The sequence below is a fragment of the Psittacula echo genome, assembly GCF_963264785.1.
Source record: "Psittacula echo genome assembly, chromosome: 2".
Classification (NCBI taxonomy): Eukaryota; Metazoa; Chordata; class Aves; order Psittaciformes; family Psittacidae; genus Psittacula; species Psittacula echo.
In genome coordinates this window covers 152,562,801-152,582,146 of record NC_137737.1, presented here as the reverse complement: position 1 = coordinate 152,582,146, position 19,346 = coordinate 152,562,801, and the positions used below count along the sequence as shown (strand labels likewise).

General features: G+C 36.3%; 1 protein-coding gene across 9 annotated transcripts in view; it reads right to left on the bottom strand.

The window, feature by feature from the left end:
- The window catches only part of EFR3A (EFR3 homolog A), a 77,523-nt gene that overhangs the window by 40,495 nt on the left and 17,682 nt on the right, over positions 1–19,346 (bottom strand). For 7 of the 9 annotated variants that reach the window (XM_080611017.1, XM_080611018.1, XM_080611019.1 and 4 more), the window contains 5 exons: positions 15,989–16,065; positions 14,119–14,246; positions 13,208–13,358; positions 4,074–4,195; positions 327–476 (listed from right to left, as the gene is read on the bottom strand). In XM_080611017.1, the coding sequence (XP_080467143.1) occupies positions 327–476; positions 4,074–4,195; positions 13,208–13,358; positions 14,119–14,246; positions 15,989–16,065 (628 nt within the window). Of the gene's footprint in view, positions 1–326; positions 477–4,073; positions 4,196–13,207; positions 13,359–14,118; positions 14,247–15,988; positions 16,142–19,346 lie in introns of all 9 variants that reach the window. The other 2 variants (XM_080611022.1, XM_080611023.1) reach the window with 1 other exon arrangement.

The following is a 19,346-nucleotide window of genomic DNA, read 5'->3' as shown; positions in this document are numbered from 1 at the left end:
AAATCTGCTTTAGAGAAAAGACAGGTACTGACAGTTATGAGAAAAGAATGAGGCTGAAGAATTGGAAACACACCACCTAAACCCAACAAACTAAAAATGAGAAACCTGACAGATTCAGCAAGCTGAGTGTCATGTGAAAGCCTGAAATGCGTGGTGGTATAAGAAGGCTGCTGAGCCTACTTACCAAGCAAGCTTTGAAGCAGCTATGGTTGGACATGCAACAAACATTTAAGCTTCTTTGCATAGCTGAGATTGGTTTTAGGGAATTTTCCCAGTGCTAGCAATAAAAGTGCTTAAAACACATGAGTGACCAGGAATAAAAATACCTGTCAATATCGTCTATTTTCTGCATGTTAAACAGCAGTGAAGGTACGATCTTGTCCATGTGCTGAGGTTCCCATATAGTTGCTCGAAGTTCATCGTTAACTGTTTTTCGAACCACTCCCTGAATGCCCCTGATTCCAGCAATCCGGATCCTAAGGAAGGAAGAAAAGGAATTAGTGAAAAGGGGAAGAAACACAGCACCTCCCAGTATGGCTGTTTCCCTAGTTGGCAATAGTAACTACATGGTGTGGAATTCCATTGGGTTCTCACAAGCAGTTCTATGCAAATTTGGCCAATTCCTTAAGGTTGCCCATATTGCCTTTAAACGCCTTTAAAGCTCAAACAACCAAACAGAAGATGATCTGTAAGGATAAGGATAATGCTGACACTGACCAATGAATACCCAAGCTGTGTGCACCACCTCCAACAGAAGGCAAATAGGTAAAAATAATAGTAATATCTAGTTGTGATCATGTCCTTAGAAGTTGTAATTAAGACTGTGGATTAATCATTGCCAAGTTTTAAAGATTTATGCAAGATTCACAGGATGGAAAGCAAAGGATAATGCTATCAAATTGTGCCCAATGCACAAGAGGGACTGCCATTTTTATCCCAAACCCATTTGAACGAAATTAACTTAGATCTGATCAACAACAATAAAACAAATAAAAAGAAAAAATAGTATTAGTTTTCGAAAAAGCCTTAGCCACTCGGCCTTCCTGTTAGCTAGTTTTGTTATTTTGTTAAAAATAGGTTGCAGGAGAACCTGTGCAATTAAATGAATGGTAAAATATTTTGTTGAAGTGGTAGTAGCAAATTAGCCACTATAATAAATGGTAGGAATAGGATTTTACTTACTGAAAACAAGTAGAAGAAAGGGTGGTACAGCCATCAAGTGAAATAAGCACAAGATTTGCTAAAATTTAAAGTTATTTCTATTAAAAATCCATCCTTTCTATTTTAGATCTTAATTTCAGAATGGACAAGTAACTCTCCTTTGCTCAGACGAATTTGCTGAATGAAGATATTTGCTAGACGAACAGAGCTCACTAAACTCTGTAATATTTTTCTTTAGATTTCAATCTGTAAATATTTAACTCTGTAGCTTCCTGGTTTTCAGCTATTTCTGAAGCAAACCACATGCATTCAGTGTGCATCTGGTATCATTCTAGACCTTTCAAGACAATTTTACCAGGGTTACATACAAAACAGGGAAGAAAAGGGATGCACAGCTAGAAAAGCTTATGTTACTGCTGCACTGTAACGACAGCGCAGTATCCAATATTAAATTTTCAATATTGAGGATCTAAGAGTGACATTTAAGAAAAGAGCTTCCAAAATTCCATCACTGAAACTTGTTTTTTTTTGCCTTTTAATTATGAGTTCTCAAGGTAATCAAGCTTTGCTGACACTGCAGGTTTAGATTCATTAAGTACTACGACTGACCTCTGCTCCTGAAAGTGAAATTTCACTTTACAGGTCAGAGTCCGTTTCAGTCTCAGAAGCCTACATTACCTGATTATGTGTGTAGATGATGTTCAAGCTCCCACCCAAACCAGAAAATTCAGTGGAACCTCAAGCTATGCAGGGGGACAGCAACTTCAAATGTCAAGCCTTGGGCAACATGGTCTAGTGTGAGGTATCCCTGCCCATGGCAGGGAGGTTGGAACTAGATGATCTTGAGGTCCTTTCCAACCCCAACCATTCTATGATTCTATGTCTGGTTTAGGATCAGTTGAATGACTCCCCAGTCCCCATCCACAGAATCAACTACTTGTGGTATTTGCATTTAAAGTGGTAATCTGTCACAACTCAGCTCTTTTGTTGAATTACCTCAGAACATACAGTAAATCGGTGCACCAACTCCAATGACTGCTGTTCATAAAGATCTCTTTTGAAAGAGATACATTTAAGCTATCTAGAATGAAGTAGTAAAAAGTAATATTGCCATACATTTGGCTAACCTGAGTAAAAAATTGATTCACAGGGGAAAAAAGGCCACACCTGTGTACTAGAGTACCACTAGAAGTGATTTCATGTTCTTACTACTGTACAGGAGGTTGAAAAACAAGGGTTGACTTACTGAGAAAGGTGCAGCATCAAATTTCATCACATTGCTCTAAGTAACGCTTAGATAGGTATCAAAGCAGAGATTACATTTAAATCAAGGTCACGTACAGACTTCTGTCACTAGGATGAAATTCCTCCCTGTCTAAGGGTACAACAACATTGCAAACTGCAGCACAGATAAGGTGCAGGCTGACACTCTGAAGAACAAAAGATTAGCACAGTTCTCTTACTCCTACAGCAATCACAATTTTGAGGTGTTTTAATTTTGGGGTAACCTTATGAGTAGAAAAACATACCTGATAGACCAATAAGGGATGTTTTTGTCTCTTCATTCATTCCACGTCACAGCTCATTACTTATATTACCTCTCATTTGCCGGGGGCAATGAAGGTGAAAGTAGTACTAAAAATCCTGAGCTGAGCTTCATATCATATCCTCTATGAAATGTTGCACGGTAAGTAAGCAGTTTAACATTTATGTTTTTATTTCACTAAACCTAAAAAGGCAAAATCCCCAAAAGCTCATTAAAACATTTATGAATACTGTTTGCAATCCTCAGCTTCGGGTAAATAGTCTGTACCTGGCAGAAGCCTAAGTTATGAGGTAGTTGCAGTGGACAAACTGACTTCACTAGTGCTACCTGCTTAAGAAGTTTCCATCCCCTTTGCCCTTTGTCCCTCAAAACAATTCAGGTCTTCCCCATACAATTCACGTGGTCAGCCTGTAAAACCATTCACTGGAATAATCCTCCTAAAGGGCAAAGGGATGGGGGCAGGGCTAAACGTAGAGGAGAAGCAGACAGATTTAATTGTAACCATTTTAGAGACACAGTTTACAGCAGAACCTACACACCACAACAGGGCAACAAATAAGATGGCAGCAAATTACAGCAAATGAGAAATTAATTTTTTGGCTTGTGTTTGTTGGTTTGTTTTTTTCTTCTCTCCTAAGCAATGTACAAAGTATTCATTCTTTTTAAAACTGCAAACTTTTGGATAAATCCTTATGTATTGCAATGAACATGAAAACAGCACACCCAAAGGGTTAAACCAACATAAAGCACATGGATTTTTCATAGTTGGATAAATAATTTAGCACACGGAAATAGAAAAGATGAGTATAATGGAGATACAAATAATATAATCTGAAATACCTTAAGTTTTCTAAGATACTCAGGAGTCAAATACAGCTGAACAATAAGAACACATCTGCTAGGGGGAGCTGAAGTAAAACCAATCGTGGAGCTTATATAAGAATGCCCAAATTTGTAATACTAACGCATGAAGGCGTTTCAGCTTCAGACAGTCTCATACTGCACACATCTATGAGAATTCAATTTTAATGAGTAATTCTCAAATAGCAGACTCAAAACATGCTTTTGCTATTCATATGAGTAGCCCCATTAATTTCTCAAAGGAGTTATGCAACTTGCACACATTTACAATAATAAGTAGAGCCTTTCTGGAGAGAAATTATTCAGGTAAAATTCCACTTAAGTATTCCAGGAGGTTTAGCCATCTCACATTTGCAATATTTAAATTTGCTATTTAAAATGTCAGGCTTTTATTTTCTTCCCTATGGAATGAAATAATGCACAAAGTATCACAAGAAAAGCTGTATTACAGACTATATTAACATGTTAAGACATTTTTCTTTAACACATACAGAATGGCACTTACTCGGTTTGTGTTTCTGGATCATGGTCACATGAATGACACATGGCACTGAATCGAGACACAAAGAAGTCATAGCGTCTGTGATATGAAGGTGTGTCTTCCTCAATGTTGGCAAATTTGACGAACTGGAAAATAAAATACATTAAAAAAAACTTTCAATACTGAATTCCCCAAAAAGCATAATGAATACTAAGCTTCATTAAAGAAGTAACATAAAACATTGCATTAGGAAAGAACCCAAATCTGACAACATTTGAATATGTCACTGCAGAGAAGAAAAAGTTAAATGGGAGAGTTTTCCTTTTAAAGCCTTTCCACTGGAACTTGATTTAGATCGTTAGGAAAGGGTGCAACTGCAAATACAACATGCTATGCAATATGGAAACATCTCAATAGTGAGTGTCATCAATTCACTGAATCGCAGAATCATTTAGGTTGGAAAAGACCCTTAGGATCATCAAGTCCAACCCTTTAACCCATCACTGCCAAGTCCACCATTAAACCATGACCCCAGGTGCCACATCTATGCATCTTGTAAATACCTCCAGGGATGGTGACTGCACCACTTTCCCAGGGAAGCCTGTTCTAATGCTTGAAAACCCTGTCAGGGAAAAAAAACATTTCCTAATATCCAATCTAAACCTCCCCTAGTGCAACTTTCCTATTGCTTTTTGTTACCTGGGAAAAGAGACCGACCCCACCTTGCTACAACCTCCTTTCAGGTAGTTGTAGACAGCAGCCCAAGCAATCAAAGAGTATACTGTCACTAGCAGCTTAACTAGCAACATTCTGACTTATCAAAATGCAATGGAATAAATTTGGAGGCATTCTGTCAATTCTGTCTATCTTTACAAAAGGGAAAAAGGTGGAGTCAGGGAATTAGAACCCAGTCAACTTTAATTCCATTCACAGAAAGACATTTAAAAGAAAAATCCAATTTGCAAACATCTACAAAGTAATGAAAGAGTAGGTAACAGTCAACATGGATTTGTCAAGAACAAATCATATCAACTCACTCCAAATTATCCCTATGATAGGGAAATAGATTTTGTAAATCCAGATGAAGCAGCATCTGTCATATCTTAACTTCAGTGATGCTGTAACAAAAATTACACAAAATCCTAGAAGGAAAGCTAGAAAAACAGTGTCAAAAGAGCACTCCCATACGGCAGATGCAAAAGGGTTTGGAAAAAATACAGTAACACTTGTGACATCAAACTACAAAAATGCATTGAGTGAACTTCTGAGGGGGCCTGTCTGAACACAGCAGTATTTGAGTTACACTAGAAACTCAGATGACAGAGTGGGCTCATCAAATGTGCAAAGAACACTAAGCTGGCCAGAGCTGCAGGCACATTTGATGCCTGGTTCTTGACAAACTGGAAATAGGACCTGAAAAATCAAGAAAGCAATTTAGGAATGGCAAATGCAAAATGCCATTTTAAGACAGCTGCACAAATACAAGCCAGACACAGCTGAATGCAGAAAAGAAACTTAGGGTTATAATAAGCTGCACATTCACAGAAGTCAATGCCATTACAATGGCATGAAAAAGAAAAAAATATATTGTGATACATCTGTATCCATGACACCAATGAAGAATTTTTTTGCCACCTAATTTGCACTAAGCCCTTAGATGAAGTACTGCATCCAGCTAGAGCATCACAGCTGAAGATGGTGATTAACGGATGCAGTCCTTCAATTATTCAAGGGATGAACAAAACTTTAGATAAACACCTTTTAAAACAGACCAAAAGACATTAAATTATCTACTCTAGAGCTGCCTAAAAGGTATTAGTCTTACAAAGTACAGAAGACAGCTTTAAAAAGAAATAAATGTTTTTGTCCAATAGCGATAGAAAAAGCAGTGATAGGCTGACACTGAAGAGAAGGCTACCTAAGTCAGACATTAAAAACCTCTGCTTTCTAAAGAGAGCAGACTGCCAAAAGACCTTTTGGATTCTCCATCACTGACAGTCTTACGAACTACAGAAGGAATTAAAAAGGGAAAGGAAAGGTTGAACACAGTGCTGGTTTTGCCCTGAAGCAGAGAGCTGTCCCATTTAGATCCCTCAGCTTTTCCCCACCCAGTAGTCTTCCTACCAACTGCGAAGCACAGGCTGAGGCATTTCTTGTGCAGTTTCCAAGATGTAGAACCTGCTTTTATCAGCACGTTACCCACATTCAACTCGACAGTCCAAATCACTTCAGCACGATCTGATCTGTGGGTAGTTTTCAAGTTGAAAGTGAAAGCTGTGTATTTCAGAAAAAAACAAAATTACCCCATTTTTTCTCCTTTTTTTAGTCTTTTTTCTGTTTTATGTAGAACACATATCCCTTTCAACAGCACTAACAGTTCACCCACTGAAAGCTACAAGCACAGCTGAAAATGATACAGTTCATAAAACTATACTCGCAGCCATCTCTGAGAAAAGAAGCAAAACTGCGTAATACTAATCCATTTTACATATCCTTCTGTAGAGATTATCCTGCACAGTCAGGTGATGACACACACTCAAACCCCAACTTTGTACAGGCTACTGCAACAGTCTGAAAGACAATCAGCACGCAAACAGAAACCATACGTGATGTTCAATACAGCGAGTTACAAAAATGATCACTGACTTCTCAAGTTGTCTTACATAGAATCTCACTGGCTTGTTTCACAGAATTGTCAATTACAAAACAGAAATAGATCTTTCTAAAGTTTTTTGAAGAGAGGAACCTAATTAGCCTCTACAATTTCATAAAGCACAACATCTAGAGGTAAAAAAAACCAGTTCAACATGATCTTAGTATTTTCCAGACATTCAAGTGTTCAAGTCTACAACTGATTCACCCAGCAAACTTCCAAAAAATTTGTAAAAGAATGAAATAAAAAAGTTTAAAGAAACAGAACGCTGTAGGAGTGGCTGTGAGAATATTAATTCCTCCAGCATTTAATATGAGCATATTAGTATTTTCTAAAACACAAAATTATTTGATTGACAGGATCTTCCAACATGAAAACTTAATCCAACCCTAATAGCCGTTTTGCTAGAAGAAAGATTTATTGTTTCAAGAAATTGCTTTGTAAGGATAAATGACAATTTTAGAGAAATAAAGTGGCAGGGACCCTCTCCCTCTGGACATTTCCCCTGTATCATGATGTAGACTTGTAGCATGGAAGCAAGCACCCAGAAGTTATACTCCTCAAAATGGCGCACACATAAAAATGTCCAGAAAGGGCAAAACTTCTTTTATTTCCTCATGTATATAACAAAACAATTTCACCCACTGAACACGAAGCATTGCTGAAGCATACCTCAGGATTAGCATTTAGACGACTGAACATCTAGGCCACAGGAAGGCTTAATTGTAACAACAGTTTTGAGTTGCACTGTCATTCAACACAGTATATAATTCCATTCCATTATAGAAATTTGTAGTCGTTTCAGTACACTTTAGCCTACAATTTCTCCTTGCTTAGCAGTGGTGCTCCTAAACTGTTACTGCTGTTCAATAAATATTTCACTCCTAAGCACCTAAGATATTTTCAACCATACTTCAAATATAAAAATTATTCAACCGACAAAAGGACAAAACTCCTATGAAAGTCCAAGAACTTGCCTAGGATATACTTAGAAAGCTTTTAGAGATGTAAACATGCCATTCAGTCATAGTAAATGCTGGCAATCACCCACTGGTAATTTATGGCAGTTTTGCCAGTACAAATATCTTCTATATTTTTACAATATCGAAGGTACAAAAAGGAACTGACATTGGTAATATCTTATTTCCATTAATTTTGAAACCAATAAAAGTCAATCAGTATGAAACCATATAGATCTATCATGAAATAAAGAAGAAATATATTATCTAGTCAGAAGATGTTTGTTCCAGACTGTGTCAAGAAAGTTGGATCATATTACCAGGAAGACAGAGATTGTGTGAGTCCTCTAAGTAAATCATGCAAGTTCTTAAATTAAATTTCTAAGGACATAATTTCTTATACGTATTTCTACTGCCTTATCACTCTTACATAGCAAGTACAGAAAGAGAAAAATCATAACTTTAGTGGAGCCTGGATGTCTTTAAAGAAGGTCAGGTTTTTGCAGCAATTCAAGAACAGACAATCAGCATGCATCATATCTGAGTTACAGTTATGGTATTTAAAGTATCTCCCTGAAAAAAAACCAGTAGGCTGGATCTGAGCAGTATTTTTTTGTTATATTTGAGCTCCCAGTCTGTCTTCCACAGACTGCATTTTTCACAGGTTTCAGATGGGGGAAAGGGAGCGCTGATACTGAGCCAGTAGATGAAACTGCTGTATTTCATTAGTAGGTAACTATCACATACGGAAATATGATATCCTATATGCAGAAGACTCTTCTAAACTTCACAGGACAGCACTAATAAGTATGTGAATACATGCATGTGCTTCACCAAAAAATACAAACAAGACAAACACTTCCAGTTTTCTAAACAGGAAAGTTTCAAACACCATATTCATGAATTAACTTCACAAATACAGTATTGAAATGACCACAAATAATCAGAAGATAAGGTTGTCAGCAACAGAAGGGTCAGCTGACACTGCTAATTTTGAGTTTTATCAGTATGGGATGAATAGTTTCATTTTCTATTTTTACTTCGTGCCACCTGGATGAAAATTATCCTGAATGCCACATGTACACTTGTGTAACAAAGCCACTAATGGTGTCTTGGCTCACAAGACACTTAGTAAGTGGGGCTATGAAACTGCAAGACCAGAGAGCATGAGGTGGAGAAAGCAATACATAACTGTGACTGACCCTAACAGGACTGCCTGAAGTGACTTATTCAGCATCACTTAAATTCTAGTAGATGCAGACATAGAATATAGAAGATAATTTAATAACCTAAAGGATGAGAAAGAGTGCTTTGTGTACTTCTGTCACTTTGTACCTTTAATTCCTGTAAAAAAAGATAAAGCAGGGATCCTAGAGATTAAATAGTTCTATCGTATATTAAATCAGCACAGGTTGAGAATTGGGGTTGTACAGCCTGGAGAACAGAATGCTCCAGAGAGACCTCAGAGTAGCTTCTGGTACCTAAAGGGGTCCTTGAACAGACAGGACTTTCAGCAACTTGGTCTAATGGAAGGTGTCCTCGCCCACAGCAAGGAGTTGGAACTACATGGTCTTTAAGGTCCCTTCCAACCCAAAACATTCTGTGATCCTATGAATTCCAGATTGGTCATGAAAGAAACATCTTGTAACAAAGGTTAAGTTTCCATCACATACTTCTAGATTACTATACTGCAGACAAACAAGACAAAGAAATAAGTAATCTACTGGCAATATTTATCCTGACATTCCTTAATTTCACAGTCTTGATATTTTCTACTATTTTTACATATACATGTACTTCAATTCTGCCAAAACCAACTGCTTTTATAAGCTAACACTAACAAATACAGAAATCTTGTTATATCAGGCACTGCTCATTTCTCTGCTTGGGATACTGCTTGTCTTCTTTTAAATAAGAAATTATAACAACCAGCAAAACCAGTCATCTTCTCATGCACAGAAAGCCAAACACTATCACTGTTTGTATCATTATTTCACTGCTCCTGAGAAGAAAGTGCCCTTCTTAAAAAAAGCACTCAAACAACTAAAGCAAGCGTTTATGGTAAATTTAAAGTGTGGTAATACTGGGTTGTACATATAACTGCTATTTTTCAGATGAAAAAACAGTATTTTACTATCAAAATACAAAGAAGAATTCACCCCATCAGCATCCCAAATTAGCTTAAAATGGTTTGTATTCAACTGAGTTTTCCCAACACAGTTTAAGATGACCCTACCATTACTTGCCAGCTGCTCACTAAAAACATTTTCTGCACCTTCTTAAAAAAAATTGGCAGAAAATTAAAACTATTAAAAAAATTCTCTCTTGTCACAAAGATTTTGACCACAAGTTCAAAGATTTTACAGCTTTTCACTCCTGGACAGGAAGAACAAGCATAATTAATTCATTCTATCCTAGTAATATAACCACTATAGATCTAAGCAACACAACTACTTCTACATGAGAGACACGTTTTCCATAATAATCAGTTACTTAAATTCTGCAAAACAGAGAGAGAAATTTAGCATTGCCATAAGTTCCTATGTAACTTACTGCCATCAGCCTTCAGATTCTGCAATACTTAAGCCAAGGAAATCTCACTTACCCCACCACATTTTTTCAGTTTCCTCACCAGCATATGCTTTCCTAGCACATGGTTAATAAAAATATCTTCCAAGATAGAAAATGCCATTTTGAACTTCATAGACACTGCCAATTTGAAATCTGGTCTACATAAAAAAAAAGTAGCAGTGTTCAACATATAACAGGTTGCCCAAGGAAGTGGTAAATGCTCCATCCCTGGCAGTGTTCAAGGCCAGGCTGGACTGAGCCTTGGGCAGCATGGTCTAGGGCGAGGCGTCCCTTGCCCACAGCAGGCAGGTTGGAATTAGATGACCTTAAGGTCTTTTCCAACCCTAACTATACTATGATTGTATATCCACTATTGAATTTCAAAGTATCTGCCTATATAAAGTAGATTTACAATTTTTATGAAAAAGAAAAATAAAATCATTGCTGTTAAAGGAAACAAACTTAACTTACAAATGCAATATAGAAAAAGGTAATGGAAATTAATTATATGTAACCTGAAGATCAGGCATAAAAGTATATAAATGAAAAACAAACAATTTATCTAAACCAGAAATCTTTCCGTTTGCTTTTTAAAAGTGAATCAACTTAAGTCCCAAAATTTAACTTCAAAAAAGAATTTAAGAAGACAAACAGCTGAATGAAACTTACAGGGTTTTTTGTATGATGTCAAGTACGAAGCTGAATAAGATCTGCATCCAAAATCAGATATTTGGAAGTCAGGGAAAAAAAACCAAAAACAACCTTGGAAGACAGTGGGAGCTTCCAGATCTTTCCAAGACTTTACCCAGATCATTCAGTACACAGATTTGTTTCATTTGAAACCCTGACTTCTGGGCAATCATGAGTCCCTACAGTTGAAGTAAAACCTGTTTGTGAGGCTGAAAATTCAACTTGAGTATTACAGTTGAATCTTACTTGAAAAACATAACTGCCTTTCTGAAGTGATGAGAGCTTTCCAGTGAAGCTCTGAAAGGCAGCTTTGGGATGGAAAATGAGGATCATCTTATAGCCACAATCTTACTCCATAACTTCTTAAGTGTAAGGAGACTATAAATTTGTATTGATCTGAAATTGAGTTTAACCTAAAAGTATTATGGAAACTTTTCTAAAGGTTGCCTGACTTTTATCAGCTGAAAGACTTTCACTTTATACACGATTTATTCTTCTCTTCAATACTCATTTCCACTCCAAAGTGGTACACCAGAATAACTAAAGCATGTGAAATATTATTGAGTCCCTCTATTTCTACTCTTTTTGTTGTTTGTTTATTTCCTTCAGGAAGAGAGGAAAAAGTAAGAGGCTAAATGTGATGGGAAACTTACACTAAGACTAACAGAATTTATTTAAGAGCACAGTAGGTCAGTGTCCTTGGTAACAGACAAGCTGTCAGTGCCAATACACTTTGCTCCTCTTCAGTCAACACAAATAGAATCCATCTTTTCATCTATCAGGGAAATTAGCACAATTAGGCTGAAATTAGCTTTTTGATACTGTTGAAGAGCCATATAGATTCACTCTCCTCACAGAATCCCACACCTTATTTAGGAAAAAGTAACAATTTTTGGTTACTGAGTTTTTACAACAGACAAACACAAATTAGCTCCTAATTTAGGAAGTCCATTAATCTGCTTTGTTTATAAAAGACTTTATTAGGAACTGACAGGAATATCAAACAAATTATCATGAGGTGGAGTTCTGGTCAACAGCATCCGATTAGAAGTGACTTATGTCTTGTACATCGAAGTGGAGGTTGGCAATAACTGTTTGCCACCACGGATTTTAAACAACTGCAAAGTGATGTGCATCTCGCTATTTGGCAGCCCAGGAAGTAAGTTCCAAAGCTATTTGCTTTAAGAGATCTCACCCAGGCATTATTATACAAAACAAACTGAAAGAAGTAGGGTAGTTTGGCTCAAATGTGTTAAAATAAATAAGTATCTCTCTCTATATATATATATATGTATAAAATGAAATGAGATATATGTAGCCTCATTACCATCAGTAAAGCTATTAGTTGGGGGGACAAGGGGACACTCCTGCATAACACTGCATTTCACCACAATAAGGAATTCTACTTCAGAGTAGCACCACTTTATTGATGCCCTCCCATCTCCCCAAATTGCAACTCAAGTTTTATTCCATCAACTGGAATCATGCCCAAATGAAAGCCCAGCTGTTTTACAGGCTCCAGAAAGAACTCTGACACTGCTAACAATGGCATTACTTGTTTACTCATGTAAAAGCATTCACTCCAAGTTAAAATAGTCCATATCATAATCCTGGAACTTATGAAATTTGTATTGCACAACCTGGGAAATACAGCAGCTAGAAGGCAAGTGTGACAGAATTAGAATACTGATTGTACCCATCACTTTATTTGGAAAACCAAATCTCTAAATCTTCATTTTGACACTTTTAGTTATTCCCATTCAGTCTGGATCTGAATCTTGAAATATTTAAGCTACTAAAATGATGAGGTTGTAACACTGAGCATTTTTACCCCCTGGTACTTTTCAGCTAATAGGAATTCTTCTGTGTAGTGTCAGTGCTGTGGAGAAGAATGTTATGTCCTCCTTCCCACACCTTTGCTCTCATTGCTGGAGAGTTAAAAAAAAACCCCACCATTCTCTTATCTACACAATGTGTCCAGGAGGTCTGTTTAAAGATTCAAAATATAAACTCTCAAACCAGTTTTCATGTTCCTTCCAGATGACATTATTTCTGCAGGGGATGAGGCCAGACATCAAAAGACATTTTAGAGACTGGAAGGAAACAGAATTTCTGCTTCCAGCTGGTGTCTGATCTGTGTTTGGGCAAAATGGTATACCCTGACACATACAGAATCTTCTCAATTCATGGTAACTGGCAAGTACTTTGTGACTTCTGAAACCACTTTCCCATAGCAAATAAGCAAAGCTTTACTTTGATTTGATTCAGCATCTCAATTTACTTACAGAATTAGTTCCAAGAACTTGCAGCTTTGGTTCGCCCGATTCCAGAAGCTTGGCCACCATATGAAGAAAACTTTCCACAAAGGGCTTTATGCTTTGAGAATGGCAAGCCATTAGGAGCTGGTCTAATGCCTCCATGGCAATTAAAACATACCTGAAAATTAATGAGACTTACATAAAAGACATGCTACATTTATCATTACTCCAATTAGCTCAAGTTAGGTCCTTAGTACAACAAAACTTAGAAAAGAAAGAATGGAAGGCATAGATTTCCCACTGTCTAAAAACTGAAGTTACTGGTATTTCCTACATCCGTTTTAATTTTTTATTCTTGTTTTGGGGGGGAGGCAGGCAGCAGCGAATTGAGTGTTCTTAGAAGGAATGTCATAATACTTGGTAACAGAGTAAATATAGTCCAGTTCTCTTTCCTACCACATTTTAGTTTAACTTCAAAATTCCAGCTTTCTAGTCTGCAGATCCTCCTTCTATCCAAATTGCAGTCTTGAAAGCCATGCTCCTGGACAGTCAAACAACATGCAAAGTAAACAAGATAAAAACAGCAAAGAAAGCAGTGACCAAAATTAATTACCCTAAAAAATGGACACTTATCCATTCTATAAAGTTTCTGAAAATAGCTTTTGACATCATAGAAAGCCAAAACTGATGGCCTGTGGTGGATGTTGCCTTCCTTTTCCAAATCCTGCTACTTCTTAGACTCAGTATTTTCCTACTCCATTCTCACATTCTTTAAAAATCTTTTCCCTATTTTGACTCTATATTCTTTAAAATTTGAGCTCAGGTAGAACTTAAGAGTATGCAAGAGTTTCAAAGTTCCCACTGACATGCAATTTAGCCAAAAGGCCTGAAAAAACACGTTAACATCTATTTCTAAATGCTGTGACTTATTTCCTTACCCATAGCGATGTCTGACAACATCTCTGCTCAGTCTCTCTGCTAGGTAAGCGCCGATTCGATCCAGCTTTTCTGGCGCAGACACTGCATAGAAAGTCAGCTTCTCCATGTCAGCTTTAACAAGACCATCCTAAAAGCAGACATACAAAATACATAAAGCAAAAAAGTTCACAGAAAGTATAAAGCTTTTGAAGTATTTTTCCTTTCGCCTACTTAACATTTAAAGATCTGAGCCATACACATGGGAATAAGCTACTGAAAAAACACCAAACAACCCACAACTTGAGCAAAATTGTCATCAGCTTTGCTGCAAAAATCAGCAACATAATAAAGTAAGTACAATATTTTTTAAAGAAATAAAGCAACTATTTCTCTCATCTTTTTTTTGGGGGGATGGGAGGCAACACATGACAGGTATTCAAAAGAAACTATTTAGTGAGATGTATCACCAGTTCTAAGACACACTTTTTTCCTATTGGTACAATGTAATCTTTTACTTTTCCCCTTCACCTCCGAGAAAGTGTATCTGATGAATAATTTTGACACTACATACAAACAAGATTGTACTTTAAATATTTTATTTCTTCAGTGTCATATCTTGGACAACGCTGACATACAGGGTACCTGAAGCATAACTGTATAGAACAAGAGCAAAGATTAGCATATTAGTTCCAACATGAAATGTTATATGTTATACAACACGAGGCTGTAGTTATAACTACCAGATAAGAAGGATAAGGCTTTTTGTCTTTTTCTTTTCAAATAAATGACTTTGACGCTTTTAACACAACCATTAATTAATACATTGTATCAAGCAAGTCTTCTCATGTATGTTTCCCTCTAACACAGGCAAAACATCATAGCCTGGCTTCAGCCCTGCACTGAGCCCATGCAAATTAAAAAAACAGAGCTTAAGAAGTGCCATCTCAGAGCTACTGAGTGAGATTAAAGCTGGAAGACTACAACTGTAGTAATTCTGGGTGTTTCTACACCTGTACCAAACAAGTAGATTAAAACAAATAAATCTATGTTGTTCCATGCCTTCAACACACTGTATCTGCAGAAAACATTCCCCTTGAATTCAGTGACATACACTTAAGAGAGTAACCAGCACTCAGTAACAACACATTTTAAAGAAAAGCCCACATACTTTGTAAGCTATAAGGAAAATGTTATACAAATGCTGACTGTTCTGCTTGCTTCTGCTGTAATACAAGAGAACAAAATCTGGTAATACATTTAAAAAAATACTGCAGCCCATACATAAGCTCTTGATCAGTGTGAACCATCACATGGTTATATACAGATACATGCACTGCTGCTTATTTTCAGAGAGTAAGAACCAGGCTTTAATATAGCAATGAGACTGTTCCAGTGTATATGAGTAACTGGAGAAATTAAAACAAAACAACCAAAAAAAAAAACCCTTTTGGATCACAACAGTCTACAGAACAATAAAAACTTATTACACAGTCAATACATCAAGAGTTAGGAAACTAAAATCTTGTGGAAGAATGGAAAGTGTGCACACCTGCAACCATAGAACTACAAACACTTCCTTTGTTAAGTAGTTAGGAAACTAAACGCTACCTCTGCTGCAGAATACCCTGTTTAATTAAATCTTTATTTCTCTGAGCAAAACGTCCTAATTTTACTCTTCAATATACACAGCCCTGCTCTCAGAATTAGACCAGATGATCTGTAGAGGTTTCTTTCCAGCTAAATTATTCTGCTAACTTATAGTAAAGCTACAAAGTGCTTAACCAGAATTTACTGTAAAACGTTAAAATAGGAAATTAAAAAAAATATAAAGCATTAGTTACTAATCAGTTTTTTTCAAATATCCCTTAAACTTTTAAAGTCATCACTCACTTTTGGATCTTCAGGAAATATGTTGTCTACCAGACGCTTGTAGCGAGGTCTCAAAGCAGCACAGCAGCAGCACACTCCTGCAGAGGAAGATTCACCCAACAGAATTCAGAATTCAGTTTTAGGAACTCTGGTGTTTTCATTTGAAGTGACTAGCTGACAAGCAAGGAGGAGAAAGGCAGAGTGAGTTCAGCTTCTAGTTACTACCAGCAATAAAGCAAAATGAAGGTAATTGAAAGCGACTGAGAAGTCAAATAAGCAACACTATTAATATAACACAAGAGGAAAACATGCAAGCATCTTGGGTACTAGAAATGTACCTGCCATCCTAAAAAATACACATGCAGAAAGATAAATAAATTTAGTAATACTAAAACCAAGAGTACTTCATTTGCTGTTTCATCTTCATTCTGACTGATCACCATTTCAAAATATATCTAAATGTGTGTTATGTTCACTTTTCCACAAAGTCTACGAAGTTTTACAGGCACATATATAAAGCAATAGAAACCACAACATAAAACGCTAGCTTCAATATTCCACTATTTCACTGGGCATCAGGCAAAAGACAGACACTTGGAGAAAGGAATTTTTCCGATCTCAATTCTACTCTACTACTAATACACATAAAGATCATCAGAACAATTCATGCAACTTGCAATTTTATTAATTTAAAAAGTATCATACTGCCTGCTTTAAAAAGACAGACACCTACAAAGTATGGTTTAGTTTTTCTAGCTCTCAGGACTACTAGAATATTGAAATAATTCCAGTTTATATTAAAAAATATCACCTGAAGTAAAAACTCAGTACAAAAAGAAAATCAAAAAGCTTTCAGTTAGTGGATAAGATACCACTCACTATTGGGAAATTCAAGTAAGATCATCAAAATCCACCAAAACAAGACTTCATCCTGTTAAATGTTTCTTGAGTTAAATACGCAGCTCTGCACCTGGCTCAAGACTCTTAGTACTTGTGTCTTCCTACTTGATTTTCTACTTTATGGACCTCTAGCATTGGTCCAGAGTAAACAGTATAACAAAATATTCTTACAATAACTGCAGCAAAATATTTTGCCTCAGCTACCTAAAACGTAACAAGAACAGAAAATACTGTAAAAACTGCATGCAAGACAGAGGCAATTAAAAACAAATCTTTTAGTGTCTTCTTTATGTGACAGAAGAAGAAAATCCTTGCAAAGAAACGCAATTTAAATCTTCAAATGCTGTTCCAGAACTCTGTTAATGACATAAATTTAACATAAAACCTGTATAGAATTACTCCTTAGAGAAGGATAAAGTCTATCAGGTAACAGCACCAACTTGTTCTGGAAGCCGTATCAGACGGTTTCAGTTAATAGAATCATAGAATCATAGAATAGTTAGGGTTGGAAAGGACCTTAAGATCATCTAGTTCCAACCCCCTAAATAAAAACTCCTAATAGAAACTCCGTATTATTCAAATACTGCTCTTCAAATTTATGGCACACAATGAATTTTGACATAAAAAAAAAAGGCCTAGCTAAGTATATAACATAAGATTTGACAATTTTCTCTTCCCCCCACCCTGGATTTTCACTAGTATCTTTACACGGCTGTGTATTTAACTGTAGCACATTTTACATGAGAAAACCCTAAAGCAAACACAAAACAACTTTTCAAAGAATTCTCTACCATTAAAATATAAAACTAAAATTAGTATGTTAATGTCATTAAAAGAACTTTCTAAATTCAACAGAACATTCAAGTATCACAAAGTGAGAGTTAATCTATCAAAGCTTTCAGCCTCCAAAGATATTTTCAGTAGAGAAATTAAAGCAGAGCACTATCAGAAAAATAATGAAGTGACAGACTCCCCAAACAACACAGAGAAAAAGGAAACCAAAGGCAAATCCCAAAACAATTAACAGTCATTAGATAGATTTTGGTGGAAAAACTATTAACTATTGCTCAGTGTTTTGATATAACCAGTTAAGATTAATAGAAACCATAGGAATAGGTTAAAAAATAAGTGTGAATATTAAAACCCCAACACATTGTACAAAAATCAAGTCTTAACAACATACATTGAAAATAGACTGAACTTAAAGAAATAAAACAAAATCTAGGAACATTTCACAACATAAACTGGAAAAAATGAATGTTGTAAAAGATGGATAGAAGCTGAGCAATTGAAAACGGATTCTCTACTTCTCGGATACAAATTTAACCCATAAAAAAGTTGATCCAAAGCACACAGTCGCTTCACACAAATAAGCTGTTTTGTAGGTCTACAGAACGTGGTCACTAAGCCAGGCAAAAGGAACCCACTTCATTTTATGCAGGTTTATCGACAGAAATTCCTATGACAATTTAAGTCTCCCCCCAGAAGACATCTCTATGTCATTTTACACAAGTAAATATAAAGGATAAAGCGGTATCTACAGAAAAGTTCACACTTACATGATAATCAACACAAAAGGTTTAAAAAATACTTATTATGGGATTTTCTGAGTTTAAATATGCACCTTCTCTCCTGCTAAAGGAGTCCCGCAATCTGCACTTTACATATTAAAAACTGTACGTATTTAACCAGCTGTACAGGTTCTTCTTTTTAAACACATTTATTCTACTCAACAGCAGTAAGAAGAAATAGTCCACATTATCAGAAAATGGTAATTTCACCTACCCAAACACATACATGGTCTTGGATCAAAAGAAGAATTATAATCATAGGCTTTTTCTTGCTCAACAGTTGGAACCTGAACATACTGCCTCATCCTGGATATGATCGCACTCCCTGGGAACTCTCTTTTTTCAGAAATGTGCTCTCTCACACTAGCACAGCAGCAGTTACTTCAGGCAAGGGCTCTGCAGTACTAGAAGCTTATCTGATGAGCTCTGTGACACCTACACCAAGCACGTGAAAAACTTGAGTATCAAATTCTGTTAACAAGGCCAGGCACAAGAAAAGAAAAAAGAATGAAAGATACATCATCAATGTGTGATTCACAGCTCATCAAATCAAACTGCAGAGCCAGTTTCATTACTTTAACTTCCCCAGAACACAGTCATTATTTCTGTGACTAGAAGCTAAAAAAACTGTAGAGTTTCAGGAAAACCTGTGTACATTCAGCTGCCACACATCACTACAGAGTGACAAATATATTGGCAGAACATACTCACTTATCTTGCTGAAGAATGGCCAGAAAAAATTATTTAAGACAGACTGCTGACCATAAAGGCTTTTTAAACTAAAGGGTTTATCTCTAAGATCAGAGAAGCACTTAAAAAATTAATAGGTTAATGAAACTAACATTATCTCTAATAATACTTCAGAATTCAAGAAGCAAGGATTACAGAATTTAAATCCTTTACATCCT